This window comes from Salvelinus sp. IW2-2015, linkage group LG27 (genome assembly GCF_002910315.2).
Source record: "Salvelinus sp. IW2-2015 linkage group LG27, ASM291031v2, whole genome shotgun sequence".
NCBI classification, from domain to species: Eukaryota; Metazoa; Chordata; class Actinopteri; order Salmoniformes; family Salmonidae; genus Salvelinus; species Salvelinus sp. IW2-2015.
In genome coordinates, this window is record NC_036867.1 from 36601037 (window position 1) to 36626022 (window position 24986).

Consider the following 24986-nt stretch of genomic DNA (forward strand, 5'->3'; position numbering starts at 1 on the left):
TTCAGAGGCTACATTTGGAACTGGAAAATGGGTGTTGACAAAGACTTTTTCTGAAAGTCTTAAACTGAAACAGCCATATTTTATGTTTAGGGTGTACATTTTGTCTTCCTAATAATTACAACAATACATTACTGATATGTATGATTCATCTTGACAAAATTTCAAGGTCATAATAATCCGTAACCAAAATGATTGACAAGGGACACAATTGTTCCATTGGTTATTTATTCTCTAAGTCTGATGTTTGTGGAAAAAGGAACAAATGGTGGTGCAAAAAAGAAGAGACAGAGAAAATCTATTTTTGGCCCCCAGTTCTAGGCAGTCTTGATAAACAAAGAGACATTCTGTAACAAAACTAAACAGAACAGGAAGTCTATGTCCCAAATACCCTATAATCGTACTGCTTCCTTGTTCAAAAAAAAGTGCACTATAAAGGGAATAAGGTGCCATTTGGAACAAAGCCAAAAACAACATGAGCTCTGTGCACTTCAAGGCCTTCATGACGCAACAGACTGCTGCGAGAATAAACCACAATAAATACCCATTTTCACATTGACCACAATATAGACTACCAAATCATATCTACAGCAGAGACTGGTACAGACGTAGCTTACTTCACTATAGATCACCTGAACATGAACGCTTTGGCACCCTTACGCTACACACCACCTCATTGGCTGACGTGATATGATGTCACAGGCTGGGTGAGAYGAGAGAGAGGTCATGAGAGCAAGAGAAAGAGAGCGTGAGAGAGAGAGAGCGAAAGAGAGCGAGGAGAACCATAAAAGGGCTAGATGAAGAGACTGGATACATAGAGAAAAAAGAGTGGAGACAAAGAACATGTTTTGATTGAGTAGGTCCATTCCTTCCTCAATCCCTCCAGTACCCCTGCACATTGAAATAACAGTACTGGCACTGTACTGACCTGTYTATAAGAACGTTATATAACTCTACTCTTCTGTTTTTCTTCTGTCGCATTTCACGTGTTTTATTTCTTATCTGTATTACTACCGTTATTGCGCATTTTTGGGAAAGAGCTCTCTCTGTACTGTTTTACACCTGCTGTATCCTGTGCATGTGACAATAAAACTTGATAACAAATCATAACAGCAGCACTGAAAATATAGCTGGTCTCATGAAATTGAGCAAGATGTTGAGCAAGATGTACGTCATTTCAAATGACGTACATTTTCCAAGTTTCATGGTCCAATTGAAAATGGACCTAAATGTAGTGGTAAGACTAGAGACGATAAGTCAGTGGCTCTAACGACAGTATCTTGGAGGATTGTCCAATCTAATGTAAAGTATACATGTTCTTTCATTTGTTTCCTTTTGACATTCTCACTGCATATATAAAAAAAAAAAAAACGACTTTCATTTTTAAACGGGGCGTTATCCTTTCAACAAAACACATGCAAAGTATTCAACATRTATGAGACAACACAAATCAGAGACCGACGCTTAATAATTGTAGTACCTCAAAATCCACAGCATGCTCTCATTATCAAAACGCACATAATATTACATAAACTTTGTATAGCCATAAATAAACTGCAGCTATATACATTTTCCAGTTGACTCCATATAAAAGCTCAATCTACTAAGGCTGTGACTATACCAGTACTGCAATATTTTTTCCKATGGCAAAAATGTAAACATGAAGCAGACAAAACTCTTCGGTCTTTTAAAAACCTGCTATATATAAATATTGTGAGCTATAACATGGAAAATAAAGACATGTGACTCTGGACGACAGCAATGTTCATTTCCAACATTAGGGCTGTTTTCCTAAAGAAGTTAAATCCGCTTCGCYTTTTGTTTCATTGCCACGCTACTAACAAGTCTCGCGTTACTGATATCGTCCGAGCCCTACCGTCTATCTTAGTTCATTCATTTAACTAAAATTAGATTCTCTTTTCATTTTCCCATTCAACATGGTTATATTGTTGAAATAAGGAATCATTTTGTTTAATTCTAACTATTTCACAGTCATTGTCCAATAGCTGTTAGACATTCAGATCCAGGACATGGAAACTGTGTGTGCAATAATGTGCAAAGATCCTTCTGAGGCAAAACCCCACAACTTGCCTTTGAAACCTAATCGCTCACTTTAAAAAGGTACATTCATCAGGAGTGAAAAACAACAAACACTGTCCTTCAGGTTCTATTCAATCAAACTGACAACCCAGTTTCTAGGATAGGTCAAAAACAGCATTATTCCTGTACAGAAAGTGAATTGATACTGACATCATGTAGTTTCACTAGTAAAGGGATACTTCAGGATTTTGGCAATGAAGCCTTTTATCTACTTCCCCAGTCCCAGTCCGATGAACTCATGGATACCATTTTTATGTCCCTACATCCTTCATCCAGTACGAAGGAAGTTAGAGGTAGTTTTGCAAGCCAATGCTAACTAGTGGTAGTGCAATGACTGGTAGTATATGGTCACAGCTAGCATCTGGTTTCCATAGACTTCCAGTAAGCAACTTCTTTCAAACTACATGCAGACATAAAAATGGTATCCAGAAGTTCACCTGGATCTGGAGAAGGCGATAAAGGGCTTCATTGTCAACATTCTGAAGTATCCCTTTAACCCTTTAAGTTGGTCAGCACATGAATTCAAATGTGCATACTTACTGCAAAGGAATGCTTATTTGACTTATCACACTAACCAGTTTCATTGAACTTGCCACAAGTCTACCTGACACTGCTAGTGACTAGTGTTAGTCTCTAGAATTGGTGGATCCCTTTTATTCTCAGGCAGGAGAGGACGCCTCAGCCAGCCCGTTGAAAGACCCTTGGCTTTGCTGCTCCTCAGTCCCCACAGATACCTCAGACCGTGTGCTATTCTTCAGTGACAGTGTAACATCATTACCGTCCATGTCTGTCTGAAAGGCTGATTGACAATTATTGTCATGAGTCTTGTCCTAGAGGCAGAACTGAGCGATTTCCCCTTAGATAGGCCAGCTACTGAGTCAAAATTGGTTATATTGTAAAAATTCTAAAATGTGCTTTTGGTCTTAACTTAAGGTTAGGCATTAGGGTTAGCAGTGTGGTTAGGTTTAGGGTTAAGGTTAGGTTTAAAATCAGATTTTATGACTTTGTGGCTGTGCCAGCTAGTGACCACTCTGCAGAGCTGCCTCTAGAACAAGATTCATGATGAAAAACGCTAACCTGTGTCTGAAAGMGCTGCTCATGGTGTAGTGTACTAGTCTCCCCACTGTGGGGAGTGTTGCTCTTCTGCGGGGCTGAGGAACAGGCGTTGGCTGCTGGTGCTTTGTCAGTGTGGGGAAAATGCATATACAGTCCCTCTATCTGGCTGAGGTGGTCTGTGTGCGGCTCGGAGGTGGTTTTAGGTTGTTCCTGTGACACGACCGTGGGGCCATCGGTGGCCGCCTCCCTGTTGGGGAGTGAGAGGCGGAGTGAGGGAGCTTCACTAGGGGCTTTTGGTGTGGGGTTCAGGTTGGCTGAGTTGTGCATCTGGTAGTACCCTGATGAAGGGTTGTGGTAGTATGAGTTGTGGTTAGCGTGGTTGGTGTTGGTGTGTGTGCCATCAGTGTAACCCAACACAGAGGAGAGAGGAACCACCTCTGTGTGAGAGACTGGGGGTCCACTCACCCCCTCCTCCATAGACTCACAGTCATCTTCCTCCTCCTCCTCCTCTTCCTCCTCAGAGTCACTAGTGTGCAGGCTGTCGGTGCTGCAGTCCGAGAGGCCACTACATAAACTACTACCATCGTCCTCATCCTCCTCGTCATCATCTTCCTCATCTTCATCCACTTCCTCTTCTAGATGCTGCTCAGCGTCGCTGGCAGTCGGTAGGTGCATGATGGGAGCCTGCGGGACTGGGATGTTGTCAGATATCAGGGGGTACTGCAGAGCACGCTGGACAGGGACATTGACTGTTGGTTCTCCGTGGTAACCATTGGTGACCTGCGGTTGTTGTTGCTCGTGGCTCTTTTCCAGCTCCAGCTTCATGATGGTGTGCAGGAAGTGGGTGCGAACACGGATGGGGTTGAACTCGACGCGGCCTGTGCTGTTACTGCAGCCCTCCTTGCTGCAGCCGCACGGGAATGACATGCGATCTACCTGTACAGACAGACAACCAACGCCTCAGTTAGCCTCCAATATTGGACGGTTCCGTTTCCAAAGAATAACGAACACATAGACAGATGCATAAGCATAGCAATACGGTCAGACAAAGAGACAGGCAAACAGCCAGGCAAACAGCCAGCTAGCCAATAGCGGGCCAGCCAGCCAGCCATCATTTAACAGGCAAACATACTGACAGAGGTAATTCAGGAGACCCTCACCACAGCTCCATTTACCTGGCACTTGATGCCGGCCAGGCTGCAAGCGCAGGTCGCGGGGTTGCACAGCCCRCTGCAGTCACAGCCGCACTCCTCCCGGGACYCCCGGATGGCCCGCAGCTCGTGCTTCTCCTCCACGTCGATGCGTCGCACCCCGGACGCCCGGAGGACAGCGCGGCGCCGCCTGGTGGTCATCGGCTGCAGGAAGAAGTACTCGTCCACCTCCGTGTTGTCCAGGTCGATGTCGTCCTCTGAGATGTCGTCCAGGGTCAGTGACTCGGCCTCGTCCGACTCCACAGTGCCATTATTGGTCAGCTGGAAGAAAAAAACACGAGTAGATGGTGATGCTCTCTAGTGATGTACATTGAGTAGACCGAACACCTTCCTAATATTGAGTTGCAACCCCTTTTGCCCTCAGAACAGCCTCAATTCATCAGGGCATGGACTCTACAAGGTGTCAAAAGCGTTCCACAGGGATGCTGGCCCATGWTGKCTCCAATGCTTCCAAACAGTTATGTCAAGTTGGCTGCATGTCCTTTAGGTGGTGGACCATTGTTGATACACASAGGAAACTGTTGAGCGTGGAAAACCCAGCAGCGTTGCAGTTCTTGACACAAACCAGTGCGCCTGGCACCTACTACAATACCCCGTTCAAAGGCACTTAAATCTGTTGTCTTGCCCATTCAAGCTCTGAATGGCACACACAATCCATGTCTAAATTCTCAACGCTTAAAAATATTTGTTTAACCTTTTCCCTCCCCTTCATCTACACTGATTGAAGTGGATATAACAAGTGACATCAGTAAGGGATCACAGCTTTCACCTGGATTTACATGGTCAGTCTGTGTCATGGAAAGAGCAGGAGTTCTTACTGTTTTGTATACTCAGTGTATAATGTATCTAGGCTCTTGTAAAGTCCTGCCATATAGACTGCTGTAGGTGCTTATATYTGTATCCTTGTATCTATGAAATAAATGCTCATCTCCTGTTTATAATACCTTAGGTGGTGATGTAAATCAACTCAACACAAGTGGTTTACACAGGTTGTTCAAAGAAAGTTGTTACTCCAACACACTGTCCGAGGTCACAGCGAGGTGAGAGGAATCGGCATAAACCAATGAGGGGGATTATTATTGATAATAACTACATGGCTGACTGCTTGTGTTAGCGCATCCCCTTGTGCTGGATTAGAATCTCTGCGATAAAGCAGCTGAAAGTGCTCGTGAATACACTGAAGAAATACATTATAAGGAATGTAAAGGTCATTTTGACTGGAAAGGACTGTGCCTCTCAGGTTTTTAATGTAATTTGTCATTAACCTTGAACTCATAACCTAGTTCTAATGCTATCCTGCTTTCCTGGCAGCTTACAAATGAGAAAACATTCCTTCCTCATCTCTCTGCTCTGTTAGCTGATTTCTAGCACAAAAAGAGTTGCCATGCTACACATTGGTGTACAATGTAATGCACTTTAGGAACTTGGAGATGTGCCACTGTGTGTGCTTTATGCAATCTATTATTAATACACTGAATTTTCCACTGCACTGCTGGATACTTTAACACAAAGGCATAGTCCAAACCTTTAGTTAGACAGCGTCCTTCGTGGTTGTAGCTTCCTCCGCTGCTCTGGATAGTGTCTGTTGTAATCGATACGTCAGGTGTACAATGTTCTTAGAATAGATGTTTCGGCGATTGTCGGTATTTACTTACGGAATTTCTAGCTGCAGACTAGTAATTATACGTCTTAGATTTGCTCTTATTCCGTAGTGATCGATAGTCTCGGAGTTGAACCATTTCAAGCCGTGTAGCCAAAACTACAGTTGTATGACCTATTGATCTATAGAATTCTAGCCATTCCAACGTGGGGACTCCCAGCGTTCTCTGACTTGATGTACATTTTGTAGGAAGTGGGTTTTATACTCTGTGGGAAAAGGCGCGAGTCCATGACGCCGACATAATGCCTACGCTTACGTGGGCGTGACCACTGATTTGGTTAACTTTATATGAAAACCCATATTTTCTCATTTAGAAGGTTAACATTACTTTTCACAAATAGTTTAACGTTTAATTACATATGTTTCACAATATTTAGATGTGTTCCTGACAGCTGGGAAATGTACACTTTAAGAGATAGTTATGTGTGTTTGCTGTCCTTCATGAGATCACCAATTGAACCATACTCTTCATGACTGTCCCTTAAGTGTCCACGGACCATTCCCACATTCTCAAAAGTAGAAATATTGTTTAATTATTCAAACTTTTGATGTTCGAGGGTCTCTCTGTGTTCCACAGTTTACATTCCAATCTCGAACACTACAGAGCATAGGGGCAGCGTATTTTATGACCAACCATAAAACAGTCGACTTCCCGCTCTCCCTCATGCTGTAGAGCTTGATCCTTCAGATTGTCACAGGAGAGTTATGACACTACCTTGAGTTTGATGGAGTTGACTAAAGTTGACTACCTTTAGTTAGATGGTGTTGACTAAAGTTGTCTACCTTGAGTTTGATGAAGTTGACTGTACTTGAGTTTGATGGAGTTGACTAAAGTTGACTACCTTTAGTTAGATGGAGTTGACTAAAGTTGACTACCTTGAGTTTGATGGAGTTGACTAAAGTTGACTACCTTGAGTTTGATGAAGTTGACTAAAGTTGACTACCTTGAGTTTGATAGAGTTGACTAAAGTTGACTACCTTGAGTTTGATGGAGTTGACTAAAGTTGACTACCTTGAGTTTGATGGAGTTGACTACCTTGAGTTTGATGGAGTTGAGTTTTTCCTCTTTGAGGTGGTCTCGCAGCATGTCTCTGTGGCTTCTCTCCTGCTCCACAGCGAACTCCCCCAGGGTGTAGCGCTGCACCCAGCTGTGGCGTGTGGACATGCCCAGGGTGCTGCCACCCTGCGTGGGCACGCTGGTGAAGCCCTGGCGCCGGCTGAAGTAGTACACCGTCACGCTCTCAAAGTGCACATTGCGCACCAGCAGGCGCTTCTCACACCTCAAGATAGAAGAGGCTGTTAGGAGGAGGGATAGAAGAAGGAATGGAGAGAAAGGGAGCATTTAGAGACAATTTTTTATTTTACCTTTATTTAACTAGGCAAGTCAAATTCTTATTTACAATGACAGCCTACCCCCGGCCAAACCTGGACGACGCTGGACCAATTATGCGCCGCATTATGGGACTCCCAATCAAGGCCAGATGAGATACAGCCTGGGTTCGAACCAGGGACTGTAGTGACGCCTCTTGCACTGAGTTGCAGTGCCTTAGACCACTGCGCCACTCGGGAGCCCTTAAGTGAGTATTGCTGCTATTGATATCCCTATGGACCCCTTGAGTTCTAGCATCCCTAACATCCTCCCTGTCATCTAAAAACCCACAGGGAGCAGGAGCTAGGGGAGATCACCAGCTATGACTCCTAGAGATGAAATCACACTACTCCCAAGAGTTACTTCCTGTTTCTCTTTATCATTCTAATCCCGCTGAGGCTCTCTATGCTGGTGGTGCTTGAGGGAATCCCATCTGATTTGAAAAGCAGTAGGTGAGGAAGTGGCTCTATTAACTGGGAGTTTTTTTCCACTGAAAAGATGGATGGCTACTCACTAGCACAATGTAAGGCTCTATTTCATTCACTTTGTGTCAAATAGTTGACCGTGTTGTCTGAAGTTGGCAAAGCTGGCTGTGTAAGTTAAGCAGTCAAGTATATGCATGCTGGGTAAGCAACTCACGGGCGACGGGGGTGGAGGGGCCGGGGTTGACGCTGTCGCTGCTGTTCCCGCTGTCGCTGCCGGCAGAGACCTCGTCATCGGACCCCCGGAGAGAGAGGCAGGGGGAGGGGCTGTCTACCTCCACCTCCTCAAACTTCCTCTTCAGGATCCCACTCATCCTGCAGTAGGTCTACCACCCAACGTCTGGCCCTGAGAGAGAGAAAGAATGTTGTAAGAAATGTCATTACCGTTATTGCACAAGTGTGTACATGGTCGATGAGCAAACCCATTCTACTGTACATGGTTGCTCAGTTCATGGCATAGTGGGCATTGATCTCTCTCAATAGGTATATGTGATGAGTGTATGCACATCGAGTGCATACAAGTAAACTTAACATTATGACTATAACTACTGTTCTCTGAAGGAGGGAAATGAGGTACAACATAATATGGGGAGTCGCACTCTTGCGACTTCGGTTGAAGGATCTACAATCACGCCTGAAGCCCCGCCTTCCACAGGTGATAAGCGTGAGGCTCGGATTCATTCCTTCAATTTAATACCGCTCTTCACCGAGCCCAGGAATGGGCGGCGTGGGGCCAAACAGGTGTTGTACCTCGTTTCCCTCCTTCAGGGAACAGTAGCCCAAAGCGAGAGCATGTGCACACTGCTCCCCAGAAATAGGGAGCGAGCCAAGTTTAGGAGGAAGAGAGAGTCTATCCCCGTCTGTTGATGCACACCACCACTGGCATATTGTTGGTTCTGACCAACACAAGCCAGCCCGACAAAAGCAGGGGGAAGTGCCTGAGCGCCGATATACCGTTAGGAGCTCTGGGTAATTGATATGATGCACTCCGCACCAGTATCCATCCCTCCCGAATCGAGTTGCCACCGTACACCCCTTGGAAGGAGGGGGGGGGGTGGGGGCGTCTGTCGTTATCACCTTGCCAGATATAACTCAGTCCATGGGAGCCCCCTAACAGTAGCAGAGGGTCCCACCACTGGGCCAGGGCCCGAAGGCCTGACAGGGACACCCAAAGCGACTGTTAGGCTGCGAGATGCGTCCAGGTGAGTGGCTAGCATACTGCGTTGGAAGGGCCGCATCAACAATAGCCCCACGGGAACGACTTCCATCACAGAAGCCATCATCCCCAGTGGGCGTAGCCCGGCCGAAATTTGGCTAAGCAGAGCCGGAACCTGAACACCCTCCGCAGGGATAGAAAAGAGCGATATGCGAGTGAGTCTAGCTCCAGACCCAGAAACGGTATGTGCTGAGATGGAGTCAGACAGCTCTTTTTATGGTTTCTTATGAAGCCTAGAAACTGAATACGGGAAAGTAGTATGGATGTGTGTAACACTGCGTGCCACCTCAACTCTGCCGCCACCAGCCAATAGGCTGTAACTGCCTGCGGCTCATGAGCATTCTAAGTTTGTAGTCTGAGGTGCTAGCTGAGGGCATGTAGGTCTAGAATGGGATGCAAAGTCCTGTCCCTTTCCGGAACCAGGAAATACCGGCTGTACCAGCCATTCAGGATTTTCAACACAGAAACCACTCAGATTGCCTGCTTCTGGCGACGGGAGGATATTCCCTCCCTCAAAACGGGCGCTGAGGCCTCGGGACAGTCGACGTGATAATGCTACAGGAGCGTGGGTAACACAACAAATTGAACCACAGAGATTGTGTTGGATAATAGCATGGTCGTGTCCAACACTTGTCCCTTGACTCCGCTACCAACCACCAATAACCTGTATCATTAGACAACTCATAGGGACTAGTAAGCTACAGACAGGAATCAGCAATGAATCCCAGTAATGAGCCACCTATGGGGGACGGGTGCCCCCTTGTGGACAGAGAGCGAATTGTCCAACTTATTCCTCGGGAGACTGATATACCCATAGTGTAACGGAGACACTGAGACTCGAGAAGCAGGTGCAGGTGAAACGTTTAATAAAACATGGAACGAGACAACATAACAGTAGCGTCTACGCATAAACACGGGAACAGTACTGACTGGGCAAAGAACCTAAGGGAGTGCCAGATATAGGGGAGGTAATGGAGTCCAGGTGTGCCTCATGACGTGCAGGTGTGCTTATTGATGGATCCTAGGACCGGTGGTTAGTATACTGGCGTTGTCGAAAAATGGAGGGATGGAGCGGGAGTAGACCCGACAGTACCCCCCCCCCCCGTGATGCGCAAACCGGGGGCTCAGCTTCTTACAGAGCAGGAGGAGTGTGAGGTTCCTGGTAGAGAGCCAGACACGATCCCCAGGCTGGTCGCACTGCGGTAGCAGTCTGCCTGCTCCTTTTGACAGTGGACGGTGCGCTGGAGTCTCACATGAGCGTCGCTCTACACTTCTGCGTGCCTGTACTACTCATCAACCACAGGAGCTCCGCCAATGGAAGGAATCGAGCCCACTCTCCCTGCCGGTCCTGACAGTGACTCCTCAGGAACCTCCCTAGCTCCTGGTTGATCCTCTCCACCTGCCTGTTGGGCTGAGGCTTATACCCGGAAGTGAGGTTGACCGTGACCCCGAGCTTCTCCATAAAGGCTCTCCATACCCGTGATGTGAATTGGGGGCCACGGTCGGAGACGATGTCCTCCGGAAGGCCATAATGCCGGAAGACCTGCTGGAATAGTGCCTCAGCAACTTGGAGAGCAGTAGGGAGACCAGAAAGCTGGATTAAACTACAGGATTTTGAAAATCTATACACAACCACCAAAATGGTGGTGAAACCGTCAGAGGGGAGATCAGTAATGGATAGATGGGACCGGGGACGCTGAGGCACGGGAAGGAGTTTACCTGCAAGAGCATTCCGGGGGGGATTTGGTTTGGGCACATACGGAACAGGAGTTGATGTAGCGAGTGACATCCTGTGCCAAGGTGGGCCACCAGTACTTCTCAGAGATGGATTGGTAGTGCAAGAAATACCTAGATGTCCAGCAACGACAGCTGTGTGTGCGCAGGTCAGCAGCCGATCACTTATCCCCGTGGGAACGTAGATCCGCTCGGGAGGACAGTTAGTGGGTGCGGACTCCCTCTCCAGAACCTGGTGAATGTCCGCACCTAGCTCCAGGAGCTACGGGAGGGTGGGATTATAGGTGCATTCTGGACAGGACCCTCTCCCGAATCGTAGAGATGGGACAGGGCATCGTCCTTGGTGTTTTTTAACCTGGGCAATAGGTCAGCGTGAAGTAATACATTGRGAAGAAAAGGCCCACCTTGCTTGGTGCGGATTCAGCCTCCTCGCTGTCCACATGTACTCCAGGTTCTGATGGTCGGTGCGGATGACGAATGGTTCCTTGATGCCCTCCAGCCAGCGTCTCCACTCCTCTAATGCCAACTTCGCCGCCAGGAGCTCTCGATCACCGACGTCGTAAATCTTCTCTGCAGGGGACAGTTTCTTAGAGTAATATGCACAAGGATACAATTTCTGTGGATTACCCTGTCATTGAGAACGAACTGGCGCCCATGCCCACCTCTGAAGCATCCACCTCCCCCACAAAGGATATCTGAGCAATGGGGCGGAGGTGAAACGTCCCTTGAGTAGACGGAAGGCCTCATCGGCTGCTGGGCATCACACCAACCTACAGGGACCAACGTTGAAGAGAGAAGTGAGAGGGGCGGAGACGGAGCTGAAGTTCCTGATTAAATGGCGGTAGAAGTTGGCAAACCCCGAAAACCTTTGTAACCCCATTATGGTGGTTGGGACTGACCATGACCTGACTGCATCTACCTTCTTGTCATCCAACCTCACTCCCTGCGGGCTGAATTGGTAGCCTAAGGAGACAGCCTTCTGAAGACATTGGCACTTCTCAGCCTTGACAAACTAGTGATTAACCAAAAGGTGTTCCAGGACTGCTCGACCGTGAGTGATGTGATCCTCCAGGGTACACGACCACCAGGAATCCGAGCATGTCCTGAACACCTCGTTAACGGATGCCTGGAACACTGATGGAGCATTAGCATCACCAAGTACTCGTAGTGGCCAGACATCGTGCTAAACGCAGTCTTCCATTCATCCCCCTCCTGGATGCGGATGTGATTGTGTGCACTCCGCAGGTCCAGTTTGGTAAAGAACTGGGCCCCGCGGAGCTGTTGGATGACTGCCGGCAAGAAAGGGAGAGGGTAACGGTACTTCGTGATGATTTCATTGAGTCCTCTGTAATCAATACATGGATGTAACCTTCCATCCGTCTTGGCCACGAAGATGAAACCAGCCGACGCAGGAGAAGAGGACGTGCGGATGAAACCTTGTTGGAGTGCCTCTTGGATGTAATCCTCCARGGCCTGGGTCAGGTGGCGCGGGTCTTGGAGAATACCAGGACCTGCGGGAGGTATATCTCCGGGTTGTTGTGCTGAAGGGCAATCACAGGACTCTCAACCGACGTAGAACAACAGGGGATGAGGAAGCAGGTCCTCAGGCATACGGGTGACCAGTCTGTGATTCTCATCCTCCACCATGAGATGGTGGGACTATGGCATTGAAGCCAAGGGAGGACGAGGAACATATTGTGAACTGGTGCCCTGGTGATGAAGAAGGGGATGTTCTCCTGATGAATGGACTCTACGGCGAGGGTGAGTGGTTGGGTGATGTGTGTAATGGTTCCGGATCCTAGTGGCCGACTATGAAGGGCTTGAACCCGGAAAGGAGAGGAGAGCGGGTATGAGATGTTAAGAGAGGAGGCAAGGGACTGGTCAATAAAGTTCCCTGTGGCATCGYAATCCATTAACGCTGTAGACACAGTACATGAGGGACAGTCAAATAAACTCTGCAAAAAAAGAAACGTCCTCTCACTGTCAACTGAGTTTATTTTCAGCAAACTTAACATGTGTAAATATTTGTATGAACATAACAAGATTCAACAACTGAGACAAACTGAACAAGTTCCACAGATATGTGACTAACAGAAATMGAATAATGTGTCCCTGAACAAAGGGGGGGTCAAAAATTTAAAGTAACAGTCAGTATCTGGTGCGGCCACCAGCTGCATTAAGTACTGCAGTGCATCTCCTCCTCATGGARTGCACAAGATTTGCCGGTTCTTGCTGTGAGATGTTACCCCAKTCTTCCACCAAGGCACCTGCAAGTTCCCAGACATTTCTGGGGGGAATGGCCCTAGCCCTCACCCTCCGATCCAACAGGTCCCAGATCGTGCTCAATGGGATTGAGATCCGGGCTCTTCGCTGGCCATGGCAGAACACTGACATTCCTGTCTTGCAGGAAATCACGCACAGAACGAGCAGTATGGCTGGTGGCATTGTCATGCTGGAGGGTCATGTCAGCATGAGCCTGCAGGAAGGGTTCCACATGAGGGAGGAGGATGTCTTCCCTGTAACGCACAGCATTGAGATTGCCTGCAATGACAACAAGCGCAATCCGATGATGCTGTGACACATCGCCCCAGACCATGACGGACCCTCCACCTCCAAATCCATCCCGCTCCAGAGTACAGGCCTCGGTGTAACGCTCATTCCTTCATCGATAAACGCGAATCTGACCATCACCGTTGGTGAGACAAAACCGCGACTCGTCAGTGAAGAGCACTTTTTGCCAATCCTGTCTGGTCCAGCGACGGTGCGTTTGTGCCCATAGGCGACGTTGTTGCCGGTGATGTCTGGTGAGGACCTGCCTTACAACAGGTCTACAAGCCCTCAGTCCAGCCTCTCTCAGCCTATTGCGGACAGTCTAAGCACTGATGAAGGGATTGTGCGTTCCTGGTGTAACTCGGGCAGTTGTTGTTGCCATCCTGTACCTGTCCCGCATGTGTGATGTTCGGATGTACCGATCCTGTGCAGGTGTTGTTACATGTGGTCTGCCACTGCGAGGACGTCCTATATCCCTGTAGTGCTGTCTTAGGCGTCTCACAGTACGGACATTGCAATTTATTGCTCTGGCCACATCTGCAGTCCTCATGCCTCCTCGCAGCATGCCTAAGGCAGGTTCACGTAGATGAGCAGGGATCCCGGGCATCTTTCTTTTGGTGTTTTTAATTGGGGCATGGTCGCGAATCCAAACCCGGCTTGTCAGCCTTCGTCGTTTCGGTCGTGTAAGCCAGCTTACTTATTGCTATAGCCAGGCCAAGCAATTCGAAGAATAACTAATTGTTCGTGATTAAGGAAACGTATGAGAACCATACAAACTTCAGCACATACCATCCAGAGGGTGAGCACTCTCTACCACTGCGGGACAGTTGAGATGGCACGACGTCAGACTGTCTCGTCTTCCAATTGTGTTTTCGCCAGGGTGCGACTCACCATAGTATGTTGTACCGAAGTTGACTGACTGAAAGGGAACACGCATCAAGGAATGCACACACATGTAATCACCTGCACTCTGCGTACACACACACAAGACTCTCAGAGGGATGTTTAAGACATAATACACAGATGTTGCAGCAGCAGCTCCCCCCCCCCCCTTCCCATCCCACTCCACATACAGTACAGGACAGCTCGCTGTCATAATGTGTTGAAACGTGTTGCATCTTGCCTAGCCATCTTGTTTCAAGAGGACCACAATGGAAAGTCCCAGATGTTATTGTGTGTTATCCTCCATGATTTTACTCATGCGCATGTATGGCTTTACAAGTTTTATGTGTGCTTGTTTGTAAAAAAGGTTGAATGAATAAACAAACCTAAAATGCAAACACAACCCCCCACAGTGACAGTATGGGGAGATTGTGGGAACTGGGTAAGGGTTTCCATGGCTATATCTAAGCATCATGTACCGACTTCCTACAATTCATTTCAGTCATGTATTCTCATTCCCATCCTCAGAATCCAGCGCTCCGTGCTACCTATTCCTTGAAAACCCTGRGGTGGTTGCCATGACAACAGTGTCATCGTATACATGTATCTTATTAAGAGACATTTTTAATTCAGACAGTCATCGCCTGATATATAAGACATTGTGGATACTCTGTGCAAAACAATACGACTTAAAACTGTGGATTACTGTCCACACAAATCACAATCTCATTATAAATGCCTCCTTACTGATGGCCACAAAACAGGACCTGAGGCTGGGAGCTTCTCCCTCTGTGAACTGGTAACCTGGCTGCATCAATGCACCAGAGCGAAACGAACAGACTGCCCAAGGGAGAAGCTACCCTGCAATTGGGCAGGTGAGAGAATAGGTGTCTGGGAGCCTCCCTCCCTCCATCAACCCTCTCCTCCCTCCCTCCCTTTTTGCTAAACACCCATTTCTCTGCTCTCTGGCGTCTCTCTCTCTCTCTCTCTTTTCTCTCGCTCTCTCTCTGCTTCTCGGTTTCTCTCCGTTCTCTCCTCTCTCTTCTTCTCTCTCGTCACGTCTTCTCTCCTCTCTCTCTCTCTCTCTCTCTCTCTCTCTCCTCTCTCTCATCTCCAAGAAGAACAGTAAGCCCTGCAGCAGGATATTCGCTGGGAACACAACGCTGCATATGCTCCCTCCACACCAGATAGTGTCCTGTGCTGAATGGATCACATTCGTGACTTTCCCCCATAAAATGTAAAAGTACCAAAGGTGAGAAACTATTACCACTACACTTCAATAATGTATATTACCACTGACTGACCTGTGTCGTATCGCCTTGCAAACTCCAGGAATTCTCTAGTGCATCCCCACAGTATTCACTACATAAACGTCCACATCGACAGGGCTCCCAGAAGAACAGACCTTGCTGCTACCCTCTTACGCTATTGTTTAGCGCCCGGGAGTCTGTCTAGCGTTCACTATCTTTCTCTCTCTACTCCCTCTCTGCCTCTCCCTCTGGTGTTGCTTGCTGTCAGCTCTCTCAGCCAGCTTCTCTCTCCTCTCTAGCTCTCTCTCTCTTTTTCTCTCTCTTTCTCTCACCCTCCGTTTCTCTTGCTCTCGCTCGCACTCTCTCCCTTTCCACACAAAGACTCGTTGGCTTGTGCTGGCTGAAGTGCCGAAGCCTGACTGAGGTAGAGGAGGAAGTCCTTGGAATTCACGTAAAGAGAGAGGATAGAATGAAAGAAGAAGAGGAGAGAGAGAGAGATGGGAGAGAGAGAAGGGAAAGAGAGAGGGAGGGCTGGTGTACTCAGACAATTTCGACAAAATAGCAAAAAGGGCAAGGAGACAGATCGGCAATACTAAATCTCCCTTTTATAATCCCAAACCCTGCACTGCCCCTGTATAACAGGCAGACACAACACCACGGTGTCTCTTTACAGGCTCAGGTTGCCACAAATAGCATGGAGATGAGTGACAAAGCTTAGTGGGAAGCACCGATGCCAGCCCCTGTGCTGGCCCTGTCCACAGACACTCAGTCTCGATGATGAATACGGGCCAACTGTCAACTCAACTTCACTCACTGCCCTAAAATACCCTCCTGCATCTCTCTCTACTTCCCCTTTCCTCTCTACTCCTCCTCCTCCTCCATTCATGTTTGGATTCATTGGGTTAATGGTGTGTGTGTGTCACACAGCAGAGAGGAGCCCTGACTCACTCACTGCAGTGAGACTGGTTGAATTAGCGATAGGCTAGCTAGCCAGCCTCCAGGCAGGGAGGTTGAGAAAGGAAGCCCTCTCTAGATTCTAGAATGACCTCAGAGAGAGGGTCAGTTAAATGGGACGGAGCCTAATGTCATCTGGCGCTGAAGAAGCCTATTGCCGCAGACACGCACATGCTCGCACGCACACGCACGCACGCAGGCAGGCAGGCAGGCAGGCAGGCAGGCAGGCAGGCAACAATGTCTCCTCTTCCCATCCACCCACTCACAGAAATGTGCTCTCTCTTTCAGTTTGAGTTGAAAATGTTGCTGGATTGACAGCATTTAGAGAGAGTGAGAAAGAAGTGGACATACAAAGACTAAGAGAAAAATCTCAAATTAGACTAGCCGCCATCGAACAAATCACGAAACGATGACTCCATGCCATTCATATGTTCTGCCATTATATTTCAAATAGACATGAGTCATGAGCAATACCAGACAGAGCGCTGTATCTCCCTTATTCAGAGAGCTGTATCTCCAGCTTATTCAGAGAGCTGTATCTCCCTTATTCAGAGAAGTGTATCTCCCTTATTCAGATAGAGCTGTATCTCCCTTATTCAGAGAGCTGTATCTCCCTTATTCAGAGAGCTGTATCTCCCTTATTCAGGAGCTGTATCTCCCTACCAGAGAGTGATCTCCCTTATTCAGAGAGTTGTATCTCCCTTATTCAGAGATTGTATCTCCCTTATTCAGAGAGCTGTATCTCCTTATCAGAGCTGTATCTCCTTATTCAGAGAGCTGTATCTCCCTTATTCAAGAGTTAGAGGGTATCTCCCTTATTCCGAGAAGCTGTATCTTCCCTATAGCATGACGCCTTGTATCTTCCCTTATTCAGTATTCAGGAGACTGTATCTCCCTATTCAGAGAGTCTGTATCTCCCTTACTTCAGAAGCTGTATCTCCCTTATTCAGAGAGCTGTATCTCCCTTATTCAGAGAGCTGTATCTCCCTTATTCAGAGCGCTGTATCTCCCTTATTCAGAGCGCTGTATCTCCCTTATTCAGAGCGCTGTATCTCCCTTATTCAGAGAGCTGTATCTCCCTTATTCAGAGAGCTGTATCTCCCTTATTCAGAGAGCTGTATCTGGTGCATATAATGGTGCCTTGGGTGAAAATAACAAGAGAAACATCTGCTTTAAGATGGAAGGTGTCAGAAAGGTGTTACAACGTCAGTCCCTCTACGACTATTCTGACTGTCCTGCGCGCGCGTGTGTGTGTGTGTGTGTGTGTGTGTGTGTGTGTGTGTGTGCGTGCGTGCGTGCGTGCGTGCGTGCGTGCGTGCGTGCGTGCGCGCGCGTGTGTGTGCAGCAGCTACAGTTTACCCATACATGAATGAAAACTGGTTGCTATAGCAATACCAGACATATAGCACCCAGACAAACATCCCAAATCCCACAGCCTAATGAGAGAAGGAGTACCCTTTCATCTTCAACCAGCGCACCACTCAAATCCTGTAAGGGCCATTCTACTTACGTTCTACTTCTAAATTCTACCTAGACATGACAGAATAGAATGGCTTGTTAGGATGATATAGTATTGGGGAGGGTTGACATTCTGTCAGTATGCACTCACAGTCTAAAGCTTTTGGAGAACAAAGACCAACGTAAGATCATGAGCTATTTGCAAAGTCGCTTGTCTCATGGGCTAACACGTCACTGGAAATCAAATTCAGTCTCTAGAAAATGTTAAACAAATGCACTCTAATGGGAGGTATAACATATATGTATTTCCCACTGACTGAATAAACAGTAGCCTTTACCACTGCACAAAATATGGCCTAGCTGTCGGGAGCACGATAAGAGGAGATAGTGGAGACGTCCAATTACTACTGTATGTTTCCTACAGCGAGTTAGTGAGCCTTTTTCGCTGCTCTCTTCGCCCTCTCTTCTCCTAGTGTCTGGGGAAACTAATTGTGCTGCATTTCAAATCTGCCACTGACTTCTCTCCCAGCCACTGTTCTCTCTCTTTCTCTCCTCTCTCTCTCTCTCACCCACACTCCCGCTTTCTGTCTATTTCTCTCTCTCTCTTTCTCGTTTCAACTTCTCTCTCCCTTTCCCTCTCTTTCTGTTTCTCTCTCTCTAGCTCTCTTTCTCTATCTGTTTCTCTGTCTCTCTCTCTCTCTATATATATATATATATATATATATGTTTCTCTCTATCTGTTTCTCTGTCTCTATGTTTCTCTCTCTTTCTACATCTGTTTCTCTCCCTCGATCTGTTTCTCTCCCTCGATCTGTTTCTCTCTATGTATCTGTTTATTTCTCTTTCTCTTATCGCTTTCCTGTCTCTCTTTAACTTCTATATCGTTTATCTCTTGATTCTGTTTCTCTCACCTTATCTGTTCTCTCTATATATCTGTTTAATCTCTCTTTCTCTATCTGTTCTCTTCGTCTCTCTTAGAACTCTATCTGTTTATTTCTCTCGATCTGATTTCTCTCACTCTATTATCCTGTTTCTCTCTATATCTGTTATCTCGTTGATCTGTTTTCTCTCACTCATATATCGTGTTCTCTCTCTCATAACATCTGTTTATCGTCTCTTTCTTCTATCTGTTTCTCTGCTCTCTCTTGTAACTCTATCTGTTTATCTCTCGAATCTTGTTTCTCGTCACTCTATATCTGTTTCCTCACTTCTATATCGGTTTCCTCTCACTCTATATCGGTCTTCTCTCTAGTTATATCATGTTTATCTCTCTTTCTTCTTCTGTTTCTCTGCTCTCTCTTTAACTCTATCTGTTATATCTCTCGAAATCTGTTTCTCTACACTAATATCTGTTGTCTCCTCTCTATATATCTGTATTGATCCTCTCTTTTCTCTATTGTTTCTCTGTCTCTCTTTAACTCTAATATCCTGTTTCTATCTCTCGATCTGTTTCTCTCACTCTATATCTGTTTATCTCTCGATCTGTTTCTCTCACTCTATATCTGTTTATCTCTCGATCTGTTTCTCTCACTCTATATCTGTTTCTCTCTCTATATATCTGTTTCTCTCTCTATATATCTGTTTCTCTCTCTATATCTGTTTCTCTCTCTTTCTCTATCTCTATCTGTTTCTCTCTATATACCCGTTTCTCTATCTGTGTCTCTCTCTCACTCGATCTGTTTCTCACTATATCTGTTTCTCTCTCAATCAACATCCACCTCTCTCTCTATCTGTTTCTCTCTCTATGTTTCTATCTCTGTCTGTTTCACTCTCTCTCTCTCTCTCTCTCTCTCTCTCTCTATATATATATATATATATATATATGTTTCTCTCTCTCTTTCTCTATTTCTCTCTATCTGTTTCTCTCTCAACATCTTTCTCTCTCTCTCTCTCTTTCTGTGTTTCTCTCTCTCTGTCTGTTTCTCTCTCTATCTTTTTCTATATCTCTTTCTCTCTCTCAACATCCCTCTCTCTCTCTCTTTCTCTCCTCTCCCTCTCTCTCTATCCATATCTATTTCTTTCTCTCTCCCTTGCTCTTTCTCCCTCTCAAATCCTCTCTCTCCAATCAAACGTGGAGCAAGGAGATGCAAAGTAATTATCTAGATGAAAGTGGAAGGTGAGCGGTGCCGTGTATCTCCTGTCTGCATTCTGTCTGCTAGTTTATTTCATGGAAAGTCTCCAGACAGAAGCCTGAAAGAGGTGTGAGCATGGTTGGCTAGCATGGTTGGCTATGATTGGAGAATAAGTTGACTAAAGCTGCAAATAAAACCCTGATGAAAATGCGTCCACTAAACCCGGGCAAATATAAAGAATACAATACATTTACAATGGTTTGCTAGGTTATAATATATATATTTTTATAATACTAAATAATCCCAAATAATGACCATCTCTTACAAGTAATGAACGTGTGAAATGAAATGATCCCACTTTCAGCTGCCCTCAGCACCCTGGTTAATCCCTAGATGTTACCTTTTGTAAGCAGCTTGTCCTCTCCTAGGGGGTGAACAGCAATATGCTGCTGGAGACTGAGTGAACATTCCAATCAGCTGCCATGGCAACCAGCCACGAGGAGGAGGGGGAGTGAGGAGAGGGGGGTGGAGGTGAGGGGAGAGCACTATGCTGAAGCGTGAGTTGGACTGGGAAGTATACCACATCTCACAAAGAAGAACTGTTATGGATGCTAGCCAGGAGAGGCGAGGACTATAGACACAATATACAGTGTGGCTGCACCCAATTAGGGATGCACCGATATGACATTTTTGGCCAATACAGATATCCAAAATTTTCCTTGACAAAAAAACAGATACCGATACCGATAACTGATATTTAACATTTTAGCAGACTTTTAAACATTCTAGTACAGTTAAATAGTTGAAACAAAGTGTCATATGTTCATTCYTTCAGTTAGGAACAGATTGTTTAATAACTTGTAAATTAGAAAAATGACACATCCATGAATGTATTTTATCGACACAACCGGTATTCATGACACAAATATTTTAGCTGCCCCGCATTACAAAGATCGTTAAGTTGCTGGTGGCTCTTCTTACTATCCAATCTTAACCGTATGGAGAAACTTAAATGCTTTGAAAGAAATATTGGTTCAAACTAAAATGCAGTTAATCATTTTAGGTTTAACTGCTTGAAAAAACGACTGTCTCAAGGCGGTCATAAACTGCTATAAATGGGACAACTTAAACTTTTCAAATGTGCAAACTGACCAGACTAGTAAAATGAGAGCAAATTTACAACACATCATCTCATCTTTAATTTAGGAAATACAAAAATGATCAAGAGGACAAGTACATTAGAGTGTCTAGTTTGAGAAACAGACGCCTCACAAGTCCTCAACTGGCAGCTTCAGTAAATAGTACCCGCAAAACACCAGTCTCAACGTCAACAGTGAAGAGGCAACTACGGGATGCTGGCCTTCTAGTAGTAGTCGCTGAAGTTCTGGGGGTGATGCACTTACAAATGAGTAATTCGGTTTGTGGTATTGAACGATTTCACTTCCTCCCCTTCTCGGGAAATAACAGCAGCACAAACGTTGCATGTGGCCTTTTTGTTATCTTCCTTTGAAAACGTTCAAATAGATCCACACAGCAGACATTGTGGGCCAGGTTAGGAATGCTGTGTTGCACATGTAGCGCTGTATTTTTCGTGACGTCATTACGTCCCCTACCTACGTTATATAGGTATGCACTTCAGCTTTGACATCGGTTTTCGACATCGCAGTTAAACTACAGATGTTGCTATTTTTGGCTAATATCGTCCGATTCCGATATTCTCACCGATATATCGTGCATCCCTACACACAATAGTTATGGAGCTGTATCAATGACAATACAGAATGATCCATTGAAATATAGAATAGTAATACAATTCTACATGTAAAATACAGTATAGACTATCATATTATTACTATGCATTATGAAGCATTCATTGGAAGTGTAACTAGGATACTATTTTTAACAGACAATGATGCAACCTCTCTCTCTCTCTCTCTCTCTCTCTCTCTCTCTCTCTCTCTCTCTCTATGAAATTGTAACAATGTATCCTTCACCTTAATAATATACAGTCAAAGCCTGATGAAAACATGGCATGACCTCTAGTAATATAGTTACGCATTGGAATTGCTTGATGATGGATTTGATAGACAGATGTTGAGACCGGAGAATCAGGGTGACCTTTACAGAGAGTGGTGTGTGTTGTGTGTGTGTGTGTGTGTGTGTGTGTGTGTGTGTGTGTTGTGTGTTGTGTGTGTGTGTGTGTGTGTGTGTGTGTGGTGTGTGTGTGTGTACACCGGACAAGCACTCTCTCAATGCGCAAGACATACAGTCTGGAGATGCATAAACAAAGCCTGTTTATGTCTTTGTGTTATGTGTCTATGTCTTTGCATTTATTGTGTAATACACCCCATACTTCTGCAGCTCTATCTGCTCTCCCCTGCTATTCTGTAGAGATAATAACAGGGTGGTGACAAAGAGAGCTCTTCCAGATATATCAAGATCAATCAGCCTGCACTGGCACTTAGCTGCCCCACTCACGACATGATGGCTTGTCCCATCAGGAACCTTTTAGGAAATGCCACAGACAGCTAACAGGGCTGCTAGTTGGACAGACCTTATACATTAGACCTTATACCTTATACATCGGCCTCTACAGGAATACAGGGAGAGCAAATAGAGCTGCAGAAGTATGGGTGTTATTACACAATACAATGCAAAGACATAGACACGTACACACAAAGACAAAAACAGGCATTTGTTTATGCATCTCCAGACTGTATGTCTTGGCCAGCTTTTATGTTTAATGTTTAATGTTTTAATGTGTTTTAATGCTTATGTTTAAAATCAGTCTATACACAATGAAATAACAATCTGGACAAGTTAAAGCCAACCACCTTAGATGCTGAGAGATCAGGTTAGGTTGTTGGTACGAGAAGTCGCTGGCCTGGAAGGAAATGCACACAGGTGAGGATGACGAGCTAATGTACTCTAGTGACATTGCTGAAATATAGCGAGACACATCCACTGATAGCGTGGATTGGGTTCTCATAGAAACTACTCATGCAGTGAGACACAGCTTATAGTGAGAGTTTGGCTTGGGAAGTGGAAGCAGGTGTTGCTGCCCACCCCTCCTCCTCTCGTTCTCCCCTCTCTTTGGTGATTAGATAATGGTTCCCAGGGGACTCAGGAGTGGGGCTCTACACACACAGATGTCCTTTCTCAACAGACTGACTGGGGCTGTGCCTCCTCTCTGCAGCACTGACGTGTAAGTGTGTGTGTTTGTGTGTGTGTGTGTGTGTGTGTTTACAAAAGCATAGATTGTTTTATGATAAGACATGCAAATACAGTTTATTCAATCTGTTATAACTAAGCGTAACTTCTGAATAAGTTAAACAGAAAAGGTTCAACTATGATGTCATTAATTCTACATTTTTTTGGGGGTACTAGCATATAAACTACAGCTTATATAAAACCAATGTCAAATTGTTCTAATAATAAAACATAGTGGTGAAACCTATTGAATGAAAACATAATGTAGTTATGCCTGTGACAAAGCAAGAAAACCTGAAGGCTATGAGGCCTCTATCACAAACCACGTATCCTACAATAAAATGTACTATTCTATTCCAAAACACTTTATATTTGCATAATATGTGCATTGTTGGTGTAACATCTTTCAAATCATGCACTCACTCAGCTTGTTTAAAATTCAGATAGTGAAAAAGCACAGTACTGCGCTCAGGGTATTGCGGTATACAGTGCTATATAGGAATTGAAAAGGCTAGCGGGAAAGACTAATACAGAGGTATCAAAAACAGTGACTTACCAATCATGTTGTCAAACCATCACGAAAAACTGGCAACTGTATAAGATGACGTCCGGTATTGGCTAAAATAAACGAATGAGTAGTCTAAATGACAACTGTTAAATGAAAGGCTAATTATAAATGCTGCTGAAATGATATTTGCGCACCATACACACAAACGCATAACAGAGTGAGTTGGTGCTGTAATTGATTATGTCGTAAATGAATTAGTAGGTTTTGCAGCACGACAGATGCGTGGAGGATTTTTCGGCTGCGCGCGCTGACAATGGTGGAGAGAAAGGAGTTGACACGAGCCCTACAGGCAACGTGACTAAGGTTAGCCAATCATTCCCAGGTGAATGAAATTATACGTGGACTACCAAAGTGACCGCTACTCTAGCAAATAATTACACGTGTTTTTGCAACATTGTAACCTTATCTTTGAAAACATAAAACAATATTTTTGCCAACTCCAACAAAAATAATTGTGGTCTTTGGTCTTCAGATAAGAAGCTGTGTTTTAGTGTGTGTGTGTGTGTGTGTGTGTGTGTGTGGCTCAGCTATGGATTTGTTGCGGTGGAAATGTTTTGCTGCCATCCAGTGGAAAGCTTGGCTAGACTCTCACCAGGGTATTTAAATACTTCATGTATTGTTTTATGTATTGAGCTGTCAAGAATAAGTATTATATTTGAATGMCGTAGCTGAGGTACAGAAACACCCTGCCAGGATGTGTCCACAAGTTGTTATAGTTGTATAATAACTAATATATATAGTATATTCTGTATGATTATCATTTGATATTTCATTCAATCTGTTTAATTCGAGTGTTGTATTTGGGTATAGCACACCYTGTATTTGAATAGATTACTTAATAGCAACTACTTGGGGACATTTGCATCATTGGCCTAAATGTTTTATTATCAATGGGTACAGGTACTGGAGAGCGTGATATTAGAGCCAGGAGACAGTAGAGGGCGCTGACAGCCCACATACTGCACTGGATCCGTTCTGTTCCATTTCCATTCTCTGTGGTTTTACAGATGTATTTGATCACTCTTTTGCTGCTGAGAATTTTCCTGCGCAACAGGAAATGCAAACTTGCTGTGTGATTGAGTTTTAAAAAAGCTTCTAAAGTTTGTAATTTCCACTTTGAAATTTCAAACTTAATTTACCCTAATGAAAAATGTATCAACCCTTACAAAAATATTCATTAATTGTAATCCACATAATAATAATTCAAATGTCCTGTC

General features: G+C 45.3%; 1 protein-coding gene across 2 annotated transcripts; it reads right to left on the reverse strand.

Annotated features, from left to right (window-relative positions):
* Nucleotides 1-208: 208 nt before the first annotated feature.
* On the reverse strand, nt 209-24006 carry LOC111953368 (cysteine/serine-rich nuclear protein 3-like). 2 transcript variants are annotated; one of them, XM_070435556.1, is made up of 7 exons: nt 23758-24006; nt 22826-22875; nt 8033-8221; nt 7061-7320; nt 4314-4625; nt 3169-4089; nt 209-2888 (listed from the first exon to the last, which is right to left on the reverse strand). In XM_070435556.1, exons 3-7 carry the CDS (start codon nt 8187-8189, stop codon nt 2757-2759), a joined length of 1782 nt encoding a protein of 593 aa, XP_070291657.1. In that variant the 5' UTR covers nt 8190-8221; nt 22826-22875; nt 23758-24006; the 3' UTR covers nt 209-2756. The 2 variants fall into 2 exon arrangements, with proteins under 2 accessions (XP_070291657.1, XP_023828361.2); XM_023972593.2 differs by having other exon boundaries at nt 2880-4089; nt 4329-4625.
* Between the last annotated feature and the right edge of the window lie 980 nt (nt 24007-24986).